Below are 15,402 nucleotides of genomic sequence, written 5' to 3' on the forward strand. Positions count from 1 at the left end.
CTGCTCCAGGTTACAGTCACTGTATGTGCTTTTAAAACTTATTTAAAACTTATTTTTAATGTGATTTTCCTCTTCAGTGTTTTATTCTTAGTTTTAAGTACATCAGGAGAAACAGGTTTATGTGCCAAGTGATTAATTTTATTTTTGGGCAGGAGAAAATGGCCACATACCTGAGCAGAAAAAAACAAAATAACACAAAATGCTGATTATGACACAATTAGAATCTTCTCCAGACTGATCAAATCAAGGATCTTGGTTGATGTTAATGTGAATAAGAGTGTGGGGTGTTCTGAAGATGTTTGAGGATGTGTGGTGTTGTGGAGAAGCTCTGTGTTATGAAAAAGATGAAGAACTGCACTTTGGACCAGAACTACTCTAAATGATCCCCCCCCCAAAAATATAACTGTCATTGATTTTATTTATATCTACAGTGAGGAAAATAAGTATTTGAACACCCTGCTATTTTGCAAGTTCTCCCAAGTCTGAAATTGTCATCGTAGGTGCATGTCCACTGTGAGAGACATAATCTAAAAAAAAAATCCAGAAATCACAATATATGATTTTTAAACTATTTATTTGTATGATACAGCTGCAAATAATTATTTGAACACCTGTCTATCAGCTAGAATTCTGACCCTCAAAGACCTGTTAGTCTGCCTTTAAAATGTCCACCTCCACTACATTTATTATCCTAAATTAGATGCACCTGTTTTAAGTCGTTAGCTGCATAAAGACACCTGTCCACCCCATACAATCAGTAAGAATCCAACTACTAACTTGGCCAAGACCAAGAGCTGTCCAAAGACACTAGAGACAAAATTGTACACCTCCACAAGGCTGGAAAGGGCTACGGGAAATTGCCAAGCAGCTTGGTGAAAAAGGTCCACTGTTGGAGCAATCATTAGAAAATGGAAGAAGCTAAACATGACTGTCAATCTCCTCGGACTGGGGCTCCATGCAAGATCTCACCGTGGGGTCTCAATGATCCTAAGGAAGGTGAGAAATCAGCCCAGAACTACACGGGAGGAGCTGGTCAATGACCTGAAAAGAGCTGGGACCACCGCTTCCAAGGTTACTGTTGGTAATACACTAAGACGCCATGGTTTGAAATCATGCATGGCACGGAAGGTTCCCCTGCTTAAACCAGCACATGTCCAGGCACGTCTTAAGTTTGCCAATGACCATTTGGATGATCCAGAGGAGTCATGGGAGAAAGTCATGTGGTCAGATAAGACCGAAATAGAACTTTTGGGTCATAATTTCACTAAACGTGTTTGGAGGAAGAAGAATGATGAGTACCATCCCAAGAACACCATCCCTACTGTGAAGCATGGGGGTGGTAGCATCATGCTTTGGGGTGTTTTTCTGCACATGGGACAGGGCGACTGCACTGTATTAAGGAGAGGATGACCGGGGCCATGTATTGCGAGATTTTGGGGAACAACCTCCTTCCCTCAGTTAGAGCATTTAAGATGGGTCGAGGCTGGGTCTTCCAACATGACAATGACCTGAGGCACACAGCCAGGATAACCAAGGAGTGGGTCTGTAAGAAGCATATCAAGGTTCTGGTGTGGCCTAGCCAGTCTCCAGACCTAAACCCAATAGAGAATCTTTGGAGGGAGCTGAAACTCCGTGTTTCTCAGCGACAGGCCAGAAACCTGACTGATCTAGAGAAGATCTGTGTGGAGGAGTGGGCCAAAATCCCTCCCTCAGTGTGTGCAAACCTGGTGAAAAACTACAGGAAACGTTTGTAATTGCAAACAAAGGCTACTGTACCAAATATTACCATTGACTTTTTAGGTGTTCAAATACTTATTTGCAGCTGTATCATACAAATAAATAGTTAAAAAATCATACATTGTGATTTCTGGATTTTTTTTTTTAGATTATGTCTCTCACAGTGGACATGCACCTACAATGACAATTTCAGACCCCTCCATGATTTCTAAGTGGGAGAACTTGCAAAATAGCAGGGTGTTCAAAAAATTATTTTCCTCACTGTATTTATCATTTTATTTATTTAATTATATATTTCCATTTATATAAATTAACAGGTCAACTTGATGACCTCTGGCATCTAATATGACTTGTGTCAAAGATTATAAAAATAAAAAATAAAAAGTCTCTCACTCTCTCTCCTTCCCCCCTTCCCCCACCCTCTCCCTCCTCTCTCACACTTCCTCCCTCCCTCCCTCCCTCTCACTCACTCTCTCACTCTGTGTAGATGATGTCCCTCCATACTTTAAGACTGAGCCGGTACGTTCTCAGCTCCACCTGGAGGGGAATCGTTTGGTTCTCACCTGTATGGCAGAGGGAAGCTGGCCACTGGAATTCAGATGGATTCATAACATCACTGAGCTCACACCATTCTCCCTGGAGTACAGGTAGTGTGTGTGTGTGTGTGTGTGTGTGTGTGTGTGTGTGTGTGGCGGGGGAGTGGGCAGAGTCAGTGGGCAGCTTATGTAAATGAGCTGCATGTTAATGAAGTGTGTCTGAGAAGACAGGCAGTGATGGATGGCATTTAACACCCTGTCCTCCTTTCACTGTCCTGATAATCGACGTGTGTGTGTGTGTGTGTGTGTGTGTGTGTGTGTGTGTGTGTGAGAGAGAGAGAGAGAGAGAGCTAGAAGGGGACTTCTGTAGATGAGTCTGATCAATCCTTGTCTGTCTTCTGTTTGTCCCTGAACACCAGCCAAGTCATCAAACGTGTCCTCCAACACTGACATCACTTCCTCCCCAGCACCATGTGATCACATCTAACACCTACAACCTTCCTACAGCATCTATAACATATTATAACTACTCATTAATGTGACTGTAAATTTGAGAGGGGGGTTCCGGAGCTTCCAGAGAGTGGTGATCTTTGAGGAGATCAAAGCTCTGGACAGTGTGGGGGTGGTTGCACCGATGTCCAGCAGACTCCTGTTGTCCAGGGGCTCCTCCAGCAGCCAGTGTAATGTTCTGCAGCCCTTAATCTTTTTTTTTTTAAGTCCATATTTTAAAAAGTCCAATTTAACAGACTGGTAATTCAGTAACATCCAGCGTATTTGTGTCCATTAAAAAACTAACTGTCCAGCCCCAGTCCTCCCACCATGTACAAAATCCACTGACTGCTGTTCTCCATACAAGTTCCTGGGCCCAGTTAGGAGCTTCTGGAGGAACTGGAGGTGAAATGCTGCAGTTCTGCTGGCTATATAAACCAGACCTTGTCCCCATTCCTTCTTGGGCAGATGAAGTACACTCTGTGGGATCCAGTGCAGACCATCCCAGAAGAAGTTCACAAGCAGGGCCTGGATGTTTGCTAGCAGGTTTGGTGGTGGATCCACGCATGCCAGATTTTGACACAGAGACGACGGTTGTTGATGACCAGCATTCGCCCCCTGTAGGACATCTATGGAACCAGCTGCTTCCACCTGCTCAGTCTGCCCTTGACTTCCCAGTTTTTATTTAAAAACTCATTACTTTCCAGGTAGACACCCAAATATTTAAAACCACTTATTTTCCACACCAAACCTCCTGGGAGTGTTGGCTCCCCACCTCCCCACTCGCCAACAAAAACTGCTTCACCTTTTCCTCAGTTTGCTTTTGATGATGATGATAAAAACTCAAAGTCTCTTAAAACATCAATTAAAACATTTACATCAGACTGGGATCCCATCATTACAGCCATGTCATCTGCATATGCTGACAGAGTGAAGCATTGCAGTGTGGAATATTCAAACCAGAACGATTTCTCAGATTTATTAAAAGAGGTTCAATAGTTAGAGTGTACAGCATTCCTGACAGTGAACAGCCCTGCCTGATCCCTCCGTACACTCTAAAAGGAGCACATAAACCACCATTAACCTCCAGTGCACTCTCAATTTCACTGTACAACACCTTAATCATTGCTCTGAAACCAGGGCTGAACCCAAAGCTTTCCAGCACCTTCCACAAGTATTCATGCTCAACCCGGTCAAAAACCTTTTCCTGGTCTAGGAAAATCAGACCAGTCTTAAAGCCCAATAGCCTGGAGACGTCCAAAATGTCATGAATTTAGTATACTATCAAATATCTGTCAGACACACAGTATGTCTGGTCATGCTGAATGATCTGCTCCATTGGCTGTCTTGATGCTAATGCTTTTGACAGCAGCTTGCAATCAGTGCACAGAAGTGACCCTTCGTGCCAGTTCTTCAGGTCGGTCTGTCAGGATCTCCTGGGCACACGGTGCACACGGTGCACACTTCCGGATTTCGTGACGCATACTTCCGGTTCCGTGGTGAGCACTTCCGGGTTGGCAGCCATTTTGCCATTTTTCCCACACCTCCCGGTATTTAAGGACAACCAAGACTATTGCTCGGGCCAGATTATCTTACTGGCTCCATAGCCCCTGACAGTTCTCTTGCCACCCTGCCTGATCCTGTTCTTGACTCTGTACCCTGTTACGCACTGCCTCTGCTCTGGTTTGTACTCTGGACTGTTTATTGATTTTTGTTTCTGCTCTGCCTATTTTGCTCCGTTTTGCCAGCTTTCTGAATTTTGGTCTGTTTTGGATTTTTGGTTTTGGTTCTCTCCCTGCATTTCCCTGTTTGCCTGTGTTAAGACCCTGGACTGTTTTTGGACTGTGATTATTTTTTATATTAAAGTTTGTTCTCTCCATGAGACTGTTTGCATCCTGTTTTGGGTCCTCCCATCCAGTCACTCTGCACTCACCTAGCCTTGTAGCCATGCTCTTTGACCGTGCTCCCTGACAGGGTCACGTCTTCCTTCTTTGGCAGCAGGGTCAGGACTGATCTTCTGCAACTAATTGGTAGCTGAACCCCTCTCACACTGTTCTTTAGGACCTCCAGCATGTCCTGCCCTATTACTGCCTATAATGACTTGGAAAAATTCGACAGGGACACTATCAAAACCTGGCCCTTGCCTGTTCTCCATGTCTTGGAGAGCCTGCTGAAGCTCAGCTAGTGTCAGCTCCCTGTCCAACTTCCTGGCCCCTGACTATGAGAACTTTGGCAGTACTTTGAGAAAGCTCTACTCCACTAACTGTGCTCTTACTGCTATACAGCTTCGAGTAGAAACTGACTGACTGCTTGTGAATTTTACACAAGATCCGCTGATTCTGTTTGCACGGCCTGCATAAATCTTTCCTGTACATTCTTTTGTTCTAAACTGAAGAAGAACTTAGGAGTAGCATCCATCTCAATGATGCCTTTAAACCATGAGCTGACCAGCACCGTTGAATATGCCCTTGATTTCCTGTGGCCTCCAAATGCTGAATTTTTACTGTCTCCATTTCCAGAGCTTTTAGAGATCTGGCAATGTATCTTGTGACATTTAGAGTGTACTGTTGACAGAATTATTTGACTTTTGCTTTAGTTAAATCCCACCACTGTTTTAGGGAGTTAAAAGCTGCTTCTCCAGTTTAAAACAATTCCATAAAAAAAATAAAAGACTCTTTAAAATGAGCATATTCTAAAAGTGCAGCATTAAAATGCCAGTAGCTGCTCTTAGGTTTAATATTTTTTTTTACTGATGGTGCACTGAACCATGCAGTGGTCTGAGATGCCTACTAGAAAAATAAAACACTTTGTAAAATTAAGCTGGTGCTTAAAACCATGAGGTTTACATGAGGTTCCTCAATCGATCTAATCTGGCCAGGGAGAGCGTGTTGTCTATGCTGTGGGCTCACGTGTACTGTCTCTGTTTGTTATTTAGATTTCTCCATATGTCAAAGGGATCGTGGGCCTCCACTAACTCCCACAGACGCTTACGGGAAGCTACATGAGGTTCCTCATGGTTTTTTGCTGTACAATTAAAATCACCTCATATTTTCTGATGTACAATTAAAATCACCTCCCAAAATTGAAAACTCTGCAGTGCTGCAGTTTAAAATAACATTATTGAGTTTGTATAAAAAACTCATTTTCTCCACTGCAGTGGTAGCAGCATACACACAGATTAAAAACTAAAACCTCATTCTCATAAGAAACATAGTTTTCACTATTGACCTTCGTTATCAGTTCCTTCAGTCAAAAATTTCTCGATCAGTAAAAGCTCCTTCATGCCTAAAATGTTTTATATCATGAATAAACTGTTTGTGGTCCGGGAAAAACTTTTCTACTGATACGGACTTCTGCCACTTGGTGGTTCTTCTCTTAAAGCACTAATACTTCCACAGGTCAACACCAGTGTCTCAGTCTCTTAGTGTCTCAGTGTCACAGTGTCACAGTATCTCAGTGTCTTAGTATTTCAGTGCCTCAGTCTTTCAGTGTCTCAGTCTCTTAAGTATCTCAGTGTTTCAGTGTCTCAGTATCCCAGTCTCTCAGTATCTCAGCCTCTCAGTATCTCAGTGTCTCAGTATCTTAGTGTTACAGTTTCTCAGTCTTTCAGTGTCTCAGCCTCTCTCTGTCTCAGTCTCTCTGTGTCTCAGTGTCTCAGCCTTTCGGTGTCTCAGCCTCTCGTTATCTCAGCCTCTTGGTGTCTCAGTGTCTTAGACTTTGTGTCTCAGCGGTAGTGAAAGTCAGTGTCTTACTCTCTCAGGTTTCTGTGACTCGTCTGAAGAGTTAAGATGAAATTGTTGGTTTTATTATTTGCTGAAAGAGAAATCACTGTAACTCTGTTTATCCAGACACATGTCACCATGGAAACACCATCAAATAGGTCTCCACCTGTTACCTGTCTTCAACAATCATCTGTCTGTCTGTCTGTCTGTCTCTCTCTCTCTCTCTTTCTCTCTCGCTCTCTCTCTCTCTGTTTAGGCCAAACAATACTGACTACATGGTTCACACATAAAACCAAAATGCAAGCAGTGGTACACTGAACCTAGAGCTAAAGCTCTTTTAAAAGCCGCTTATGCAGAAATGACACACAGACTGCAGGACTTCTGGAAGGTTTGGGGACAGGGGGAAGTTTCATACGGTGTTGAAAATCATCTGCTAATCTTAACTTTTTTTTAAACTACTTTTGTGTTAAAAATTAATGTTTTGAAATAAAGGGCACTTAAAAGTCAAGTCTCTCTCTCTCTCTCTCTCTCTTGCTCTCTCTCTCTCGCTCTCTCTCTCGATCTCTCTGACTGGAGGCTTAATTAGGAAGGGTCAGACACAGTCCTCTGTTCCTGAACCATATATCAATCACTGTCTCTCTCTCTTTCTCTCTCACTCACACACACACACACACACACACACACACACACACACGCTCGCTCTCTCTCTCTCTCTCTCTCTCTCTCTCACTCCCTTACAAACACACACACACACACCCACACCTCTTAAAGGTTAACTATGAGTAGACAGGGAGACAGAGAGTGACACGGGCAGAATGTTGTAGGTTAGCCAGATGGGATCTCTCTCTCTCCCTTCCTTCTCTCTTTCTCTCTCTCTCTCTCTGTCTCTATGTTGGTCTCTGTCTTTTATTTTACATATTTCTCTCACAAACAGCATGTGTGCTCTCAGCAGACACTCCTAATTACTGTTTTATTAATGTTAATAGACTTCATGCTAGAAACTATTTAGCATGTTAGTGTGACCTGCTAACCCCAGCGCTAATGAACTTTGATACATCATTATAGCACATTGAAATTAACCACATAACACTCAGATTCTGTTCTGAAACAGCAGCAAGACGTTTTTCTGTACATGTGTGTTTCAGGTGTTTGTTATCCTAGGTGCCAGACAGGAACTGAGAGTATTAGGATACTAGAAATAACCAGGAGTACTGAGTTACATGGGAGAAGACGGATTCCACGATAGGATTAGTAAGGAGGAAGTGAGAGCAGTGATTAAGAGGATGAAGAGTGGAAAGTCTGTTGGACTAGATGACATACTGAAAGAAGCATGGAGATGTTTAGGAGAGATGCAGTGGAGTTTTTAACCAGATTGTTTAACAGGATTTTGGAAGGTGAGAAGATGCCTGAAGAATGGAGGAGTGTGCTGGTACCGATCTTTAAGAATAAGGGAGATGTGCAGACCTGCAGTAACTACAGGGGAATAAAGTTGATCAGTCACACCTTGAAGTTCTGGGAAAGAGTAGTGGAAGCCAGGCTGAGAGAAGAGGTGACCATCTGTGAGCAACAGTATGGTTTCATGCCGAGGAAGAGCACCACAGACACATTATTTGCTTTGAGAATGTTGATGGAGAAGTATAGAGAAGGCCAGAAGGAGCTGCATTGTGTGTTTGTGGATTTAGAGAAAGCGTACGACAGGGTGGAGAGAGGAGTTGTGATATTGTATGAGAAAGTCTGGTGTGTCAGAGAAGTATGTGAGGGTGGTGCAGGACATGTATGAGGACAGTGTGACAGCAGTGAAGTGTGCAGTAGAAACGACAGACTGGTTAAAGGTGGTTGAACTGCATCAAGGATTGGCCCTGAGCCCTTTCCTGTCTGCAGTGGTGATGGACAGGTTGAAGGACGAGGTCAGACAGGAGTGTCTGTGGACTATGATGTTTGTGGATGATATTGTGATTTGTGGTGAGATTAGGGAGCAGGTGGAGAAGAGCCTGGTGAGGTGAAGGTACACGATGGAGAGAAGGGGAATGAAAGTCAGTAGGAGTAAGACAGAGTACATGTGTTTGAATGAGAGGGAGGGCAGTGGAGAGGTGTGGTTGCAGGTAGCGGTTGCATTGAGAAGAGGTGGAGAAGGTGAAGGAGTTCAGGTACCTGGGGTCAATGGGGTATGGAGACGGATACTACCTACTACCTACTGCTCATCGCTGTTGGAGTTTATTGTTGTGAGATGTAGACAATTTCATTTAGCCCGGGAATTCACCACCGCTATTGTGCTCGGATTGTACATACCACCTATCGCTAATGCTAAGGAAGCGCTCAGTGTACTCTACGTGACCATTAGCGAACTTCAAAACACACACATTGACGGATTGTTTATTGTCGCCGGAGATTTTAATCATGCAAATCTCAGGACTGTGCTTCCCAAATTTCACCAGAAATTTGGACTTTGCAGCCAGAGGAGAAAACACACTGGATGTTGTTTACACAAACATCCTGGGTGCATACAGGGCGAAGCCCCGCCCCCACTTTGGGTACATAGACCACATCTCTGTTTTGCTGATCCCAGCATACAGACCACTCAGCAGGCGTTCAAGACCAGCTCGAAAGCAAGTGAGAACCTGGCCAGCAGGATCCATGTCTGCTCTCCAGGACTGCTTTGAATGCACTGATTGGGACATCTTCAGGGAAGCTGCAACCAATGGCGATTTCATCAACTTGGAGGAGTACACGTCAACAGTGACCAGCTACATCAGCAAGTGCATTGTTGACGTGACCATCTCCAAGACCATCACCACACAGTCCAACCAGAAGCCGTGAATGACCGCCAAGGTGCGTGTGCTGCTAAAAACAAGAGACTCCGGCTTCAGAGCAGGGGACAAGGTGGCCTTAAAAACAGCAAGGGCCAAACTGTCCTGTGCCATCAGAGAGGCAAAGCGCACACACGCAAAGAAAATCCACGCCCACTTCCAGGACAGCGGAGACACACGGCGCATGTGGCAGGGCATCCAGGCGATCACGAACTACAAGACAACATCAACTGCTTCTGATCGTGACGCCTCCCTCCCAGATGTGCTGAACAACTTCTACGCTCGGTTCGAGGTGCAGAACAACATGGTGGCGAGGAAGATCATCCCTCCTCCCAATGACCAGGTGCTCTGTCTAACCACAAGTAGGGAAAACTCTATGCAGAGTTAACCCATGGAAGTCTGCTGGACCAGACAACATTCCTGGCTCAGTGCTCAGGAAATGTGCACAGCAGCTAGCAGATGTCTTCATCGACATCTTCAACATCTCCCTGACATTTACATTTACTTTACATTTACGGCATTTAGCAGACGCCCTTATCCAGAGCGACGCACAAAAGTGCTTTGAGTCTCTAGTAATAATATATCTAATAATATATATAATGTATATATAATATATATATGCTCCCTGAGCAGCGCCACTGTTCCTATGTGCCTCAAGACGACGACCATCATTCCCGTGCCGAGGAACTCTACTGTCTCCTGCCTCACGACTATCGTCCCGCCGTGGTCACACCCATTGTGATCACGACGGGACGATAGTCATTGAGGCAGGAGACAGTAGAGTTCTTCGGCACGGGAATGATGGTCGTCGTGAACAGCAATGGACTGAGCACACCACACTGAGCACTGGAGCCCCTCAGGGCTGTGTGCTCAGTCCATTGCTGTTCACTCTGCTGACTCACGACTGTGTAGCAATGCACAGCTCGAATCATATCATTAAGTTCGCCGATGACATGATGGGTCTCATCAGCAAGAACGACGAGTCAGCATACAGAGAGGAGGTGCAACGGTTAACAGCCTGGTGTGGAGCCAACAACCTGTCTCTGAACATGGACAAAACTAAAGAGATGGTTGTAGACTTTAGGAGAACACAGAGTGACCTTTCTTCACTGATCATCGATGGATCTTCAGTGGAGATCATCAAGAGCATTAAATTCCTTGATGTTCACTTAGCGGATAACCTCACCTGGTCACGCAACACCAGCTCCATCACCAAAAAAGCCCAGCAGCGTCTCTACTTCCTGAGACGGCTGAGGAAAGCTAATCTCCCTCCCCCCATCCTGACCATGTTCTACAGAGGGACCGTTGAGAGCATCCTGAGCAGCTGCATCACTGTCTGGTTTGGGAACTGCACCGTCTCGGATCGCAAGACCCTACAGAGGATATTGAGGACAGCTGAGAAGATCATCGGAGTCTCTCTCCCCTCTATCATGGACATTTACACCACACGCTGCATCCGCAAAGCAAACGGCATTGTGGATGACCACACACCCCTTTACACACACCCCTCACACACTCTTCACTCTCCTACCATCAGAGAAGCGGTTCCGAAGCATTCAGGCCGCCACATCCAGACTGTGCAATAGTTTCTTTCCTCAAGCCATCAGGCTCCTCAACAAACAACTGAACTGAACTCTCTCACACACACACACACACACACACACACACACACACACACACACACACACTGTGTGACTGATCTGTACAAACCGGACTCAACACACATCATACAATTCACACACCCATGACACACTAGCTCTCACACTAATCATTACCGCAAAATGTTTACATGCCGTTTTTTGCACATCTTCCGGGATTGCTGCTATTTGTTTATTTGCACAATATTCTGTTGACATTTTTCTGCTACTGTTCACCTTATTTTGTTACGGCAGGTTTACTGGCTGAGCTATTTCGTGTTTTGTGTTTTGTGTATTGTGTATTGTCTTGCACTGTCTTGTGTTGTGTTTTGCACTGTTTGCACCAGGTTGCACACATGCACTTTATGTGGCATAGATTTTTCTACTAGTTGTTGGCCCTGTGTTTCTGTTTCTGTGACTGTTGTTCCAATGTGTTGTTCCACTGTGTTGTTCCACTGTGTTGTTTTATGTTGTTTTATGTAGCACCTGGGTTCTGGAGGAACATTGTTTCATTTCACTGTCTACTGCATCAGCTATATATGGTTAAAATTACAATAAAAGCTTCTTGACTTGACTTGGATGATCCGCTGTTGCGACCCATAATGGGAGCAGCCAAAAGAAGAAGTGATTGTCGGGCCCTAAGGGGCCACTACATTCAAAATAGTCATGATTCTGTTATGGAAATCACTGCATGGGCTCATTAACACCTTCAGTAATCATTGTCCGTGAACACAGTTTGCATGTTATCCACAACTGCAGGTTAAATCTCTATCATGCAAAGAAGAAGGCATGCGTGAACATGATCCAGAAACACCACCATCCTCTCTGGGCCAAAACTCATTTATAATGTACTGAGGCAAAGTGAAAAACTGTTCTGTGGTTAGACGAATCAAAATTTTACTTTCTTTTTGTAAAATGGACAATATTTCCTCCGGACAAAAGAGGATAGGGACCATCTGGCTTGTTGTCACACAACTGATACACTGATCTGCCATACCAAGTACCTGTAATTGTTAATGGTAATGGTAATGGTGTGTGTGTGTGTGTGTGTGTGTAAGGTATATGATCCCTTCTCTAGATCAAACTCATGCTGGTTTTTATCGCTGCATTGTGCGGAATCGAGTTGGAGCTCTGCTACAGCGCAGGACGGAGGTGCAGGTGGCCTGTAAGTAACTGTGTGTGTGTGTGTGTGTGTGTGTGTGTGTGTGTGTGTGTGTGTGTGTAAAAGATTAAACATTCAGTGTTTTGTTTAAACCCAAAATAATTAACACTTGATTTTCAAACTTGCAGATTTCACATGATAAAATGAGAAATGTGATGAAATGTGTGTGTGTGTGTGTGTGTGTGTGTGTGTAGTTATGGGTGCCTTTAATGACATGGTGAAGTCTGAGAGTGTGTCTCAGGGAGATGCTGCAGTAATTAAAGCACCGCAGATCCACAGCTTCCCTCAGCCACAGGTCACATGGTTCAGAGACGGCAGGAAGATCCCACCAAGCAGCCGCATGTAAGCTCCACCCACCTGCTTTCCACTTCCTGTTCCACTATGATCAAGTACCTGTGGGCGTGTCCTTCAACCACACGCATCACTGCTAATGCTAATACACTGCAGACACGAGAATCAATATTATAGTGATTTATTAACAACATCTCACCATCTCATCATCTCTCCCTCTGTCTATCTCACGCCCCTCCCCTTGTCTATCTCATCATCTCACTATCACATCATCTCTCCCTCTGTCCATCTCACCATCTCATCATCTCTACCTCTGTCTATCTCACCATCTCACCCCTCCTTGTCTATCTCATCATCTCACCATCTCATCATCTTTCTGTGTCCATCTCAAAATCTCATCATATCATCTCTGCCTTTCTCCATCTCACCATCTCATCATTTCTCCCTTTGTCCATCTCACCATCTCATAATCTCTCCCTCTGTCCATCTCATCATCTTATCTTTTCCTATGTTCATCTCCCCCTCTGTACTTCATTTCATCTCACCCACTCTCTATCTTTCCCTCTGTTCATCTCTCCTCTAAATCTCTCTATCTGGATCTCTCTCTCTCTCTCTCTCTCTTTCTGCGGGGGTCAGACGGAGATCTAATTAATATCAACAGTTTCGGAAGATTATTGATAAAACTCACTGCTGTAGTTGACGTGAATGTGTTTAACACAGTAACGTGGTGAGGTACTAATGCAGTGATTGAGGCAGATTTTAAAAGAGATGAGGTAATGATCTGAAATAACTTCAGACTGTGGAATTATGACTAAATTAATTCTGCTGAATCTAGAATGGACACAACTGCTGCTCTTAAAGAGTTTTCCTGATTATCAAAATAAATATTAAAGTTACCAACTACAGTCCCTGACAAAAGTCTTGTCGCTTGTGTACAAATTGACCTGAAGTGCTGCTGAAATATATTTCTAATCAAGATTTTTTACAAGAAATTGCTCATTTTAATCCCAACAGCTTCTGTAATAATGTTTCAGTGCAAAACGAAACTGTCAAAAAGTATTCTAATATTCACAGCTTGGTAAAGCCCATTGAATAAATTTTGCAAAGACATAAGTGTTGTCACCTTGTCATATGAGCTTCACCTGTATAATAATATCCCTAATAATGGATCAATTAGGTCTCAGGTGTGTATAAAAAGAACCCCAGTACACTAGACCTTCACATCAACTGCAAGTAGACCTCTGCAAACATGCCTAAGATTCACCCTGAGACTAAAGTTTTGATTATCAAGAGGCTGAAGACCAGATCCACTGCTGATGTGGCAGACACCTTCAATGTGTCTCAGCGTCAAGTACAGAGGATAAAAAAAAGATTTGAAGAGACTGGAAAGGTTTTTGACAAGTCCAGGTCAGGCAGACCCCGCAAAACAACTGCTCGAGAGGACCGTTTGTTGGTTTAAAAATCCAAGACCAGCCCATTTTCCATTGCAGCAGAGCTCCATGAGACCTGGTCACCTGAAGTCCCTGTGTCAACCAGAACAGTTTGCCGGATTCTGTCTCGAAATTGCCTCCATGGTCGAATCAGTGCCCATAAGCCAGCACTAAACAAAAGACAATTGAAAAACCGTGTAGCATTTGCCAAGGCCCACAGCCTGCTAAAAGGATGGACGCTGGAAAAGTGGCAGAAGGTGGATTTTCTTAGCTACCTCTTATATTAACAACAATAAAAGAGGCCAAATTCTGCAGCAGGATGGTGCTCCATCACATACTTCCTTCTCCACATCAAAGTTCCTCAAGGCGAAGAAGGTCAAGATGCTCCAGGATTAGCCAGCCCAGTCACCAGACATGAACATCATTGAGCATATGTGGGGTAGGATGAAAGAGGAACCATGGAAGACGAAACCAAAGAATATTGATGAACTCTGGGCGGCATGCAAGACTGCTTTCTTTACTATTCCTGAATATATTGTTTGAATCCTTTACAAACCGCATGGATGCAGTCCTTCAAGCTCATGGAAGTCATACAAGATATTAAATGTGGATCTCACAGCACCACTACTTTATTTGCTGCCAAATTTTTGTATTTGCAGTAAATTTGTTCAATTTCTGTATAGGCGACAAAACTTTTGTCTTGCGAAAATTTGACCTTTCTGTCTTGATTAAATGATCAATCTTTTTTCAGTGAAAACTCATTTATTTCAGTGCATTAAACATCATTTGGGAGGGTTTTAGCTTTTCATATGCGCTATTTCTAACACCAATTGATTAATTAAAAGTCAGGTTAATAGCAGGTGTTTCTACAAAATAAATAAGTGACAAGACTTTTGTCAGGGACTGTATTATTGCTTTGTCTAAAGAAGAAGCTAAATTTGTGATTAAATCTGCAAATTCGATGAGAAAATCAGAGCCGGGCCCCTGGGGGTCTATAAATAATAATTAGTGGAATTGACTGACTGGACCTGCTTTTAGACACTAAATATATTGGTTTTATATTATATATATAAAATATATTTTATATTGGTGTAAACAGCTTCAATTGTTTTACATTTGCGTTTAGTCTTTTGAGTGACGCTTAGATTATTATTATAAATAGCTGTAACTTTGCCTCCTCTGCCATTTAGATGGGGTTGGTGTATATAACTATACCCAGGAGGACTCTATGTATTTAATGCTACAAATTCATTCTCTTTAATCCATGTTTCTGTCAAACACAATATTTTAAACTCCTGGTCAGTAATAGTTTCGTTTATAGTCATCAATTTTGACAGTGAGAGATCTAATATTCAACAATCCTATTTTTAGATCAGAGGTGCTGCTGTGCGTTCAGTCCTATTTAATTTAATTTAATGTTAATTAAATTATTTTATGAGAATTCCTTCATTTTGATTTCGCTCGGGGGACAGACACAGTCCCAATATAGTGGATACTGAATGACGACTCTGTGCAGCTAGCAGACGGTCGATGGCCTTGGCTCTGGACAGTCACTGGTTAACTAGTGCTGTTCTGAGACTATGATCTACAG

At 43.4% G+C, this 15,402-nt stretch overlaps 1 protein-coding gene across 3 annotated transcripts in view; it reads left to right on the forward strand.

Moving 5' to 3' along the window:
* Nucleotides 1-15,402, forward strand: part of LOC124388393 (protein sidekick-2-like) — a 263,177-nt gene that overhangs the window by 146,994 nt on the left and 100,781 nt on the right. For all 3 annotated transcript variants that reach the window (XM_046852961.1, XM_046852959.1, XM_046852960.1), the window contains exons 2-4: nt 2,225-2,384; nt 11,987-12,093; nt 12,285-12,432. In XM_046852961.1, the coding sequence (XP_046708917.1) occupies nt 2,225-2,384; nt 11,987-12,093; nt 12,285-12,432 (415 nt within the window). The remainder of the gene's footprint in view (nt 1-2,224; nt 2,385-11,986; nt 12,094-12,284; nt 12,433-15,402) is intronic.

This window comes from Silurus meridionalis, chromosome 7 (assembly GCF_014805685.1).
Source record: "Silurus meridionalis isolate SWU-2019-XX chromosome 7, ASM1480568v1, whole genome shotgun sequence".
Taxonomy (NCBI): Eukaryota; Metazoa; Chordata; class Actinopteri; order Siluriformes; family Siluridae; genus Silurus; species Silurus meridionalis.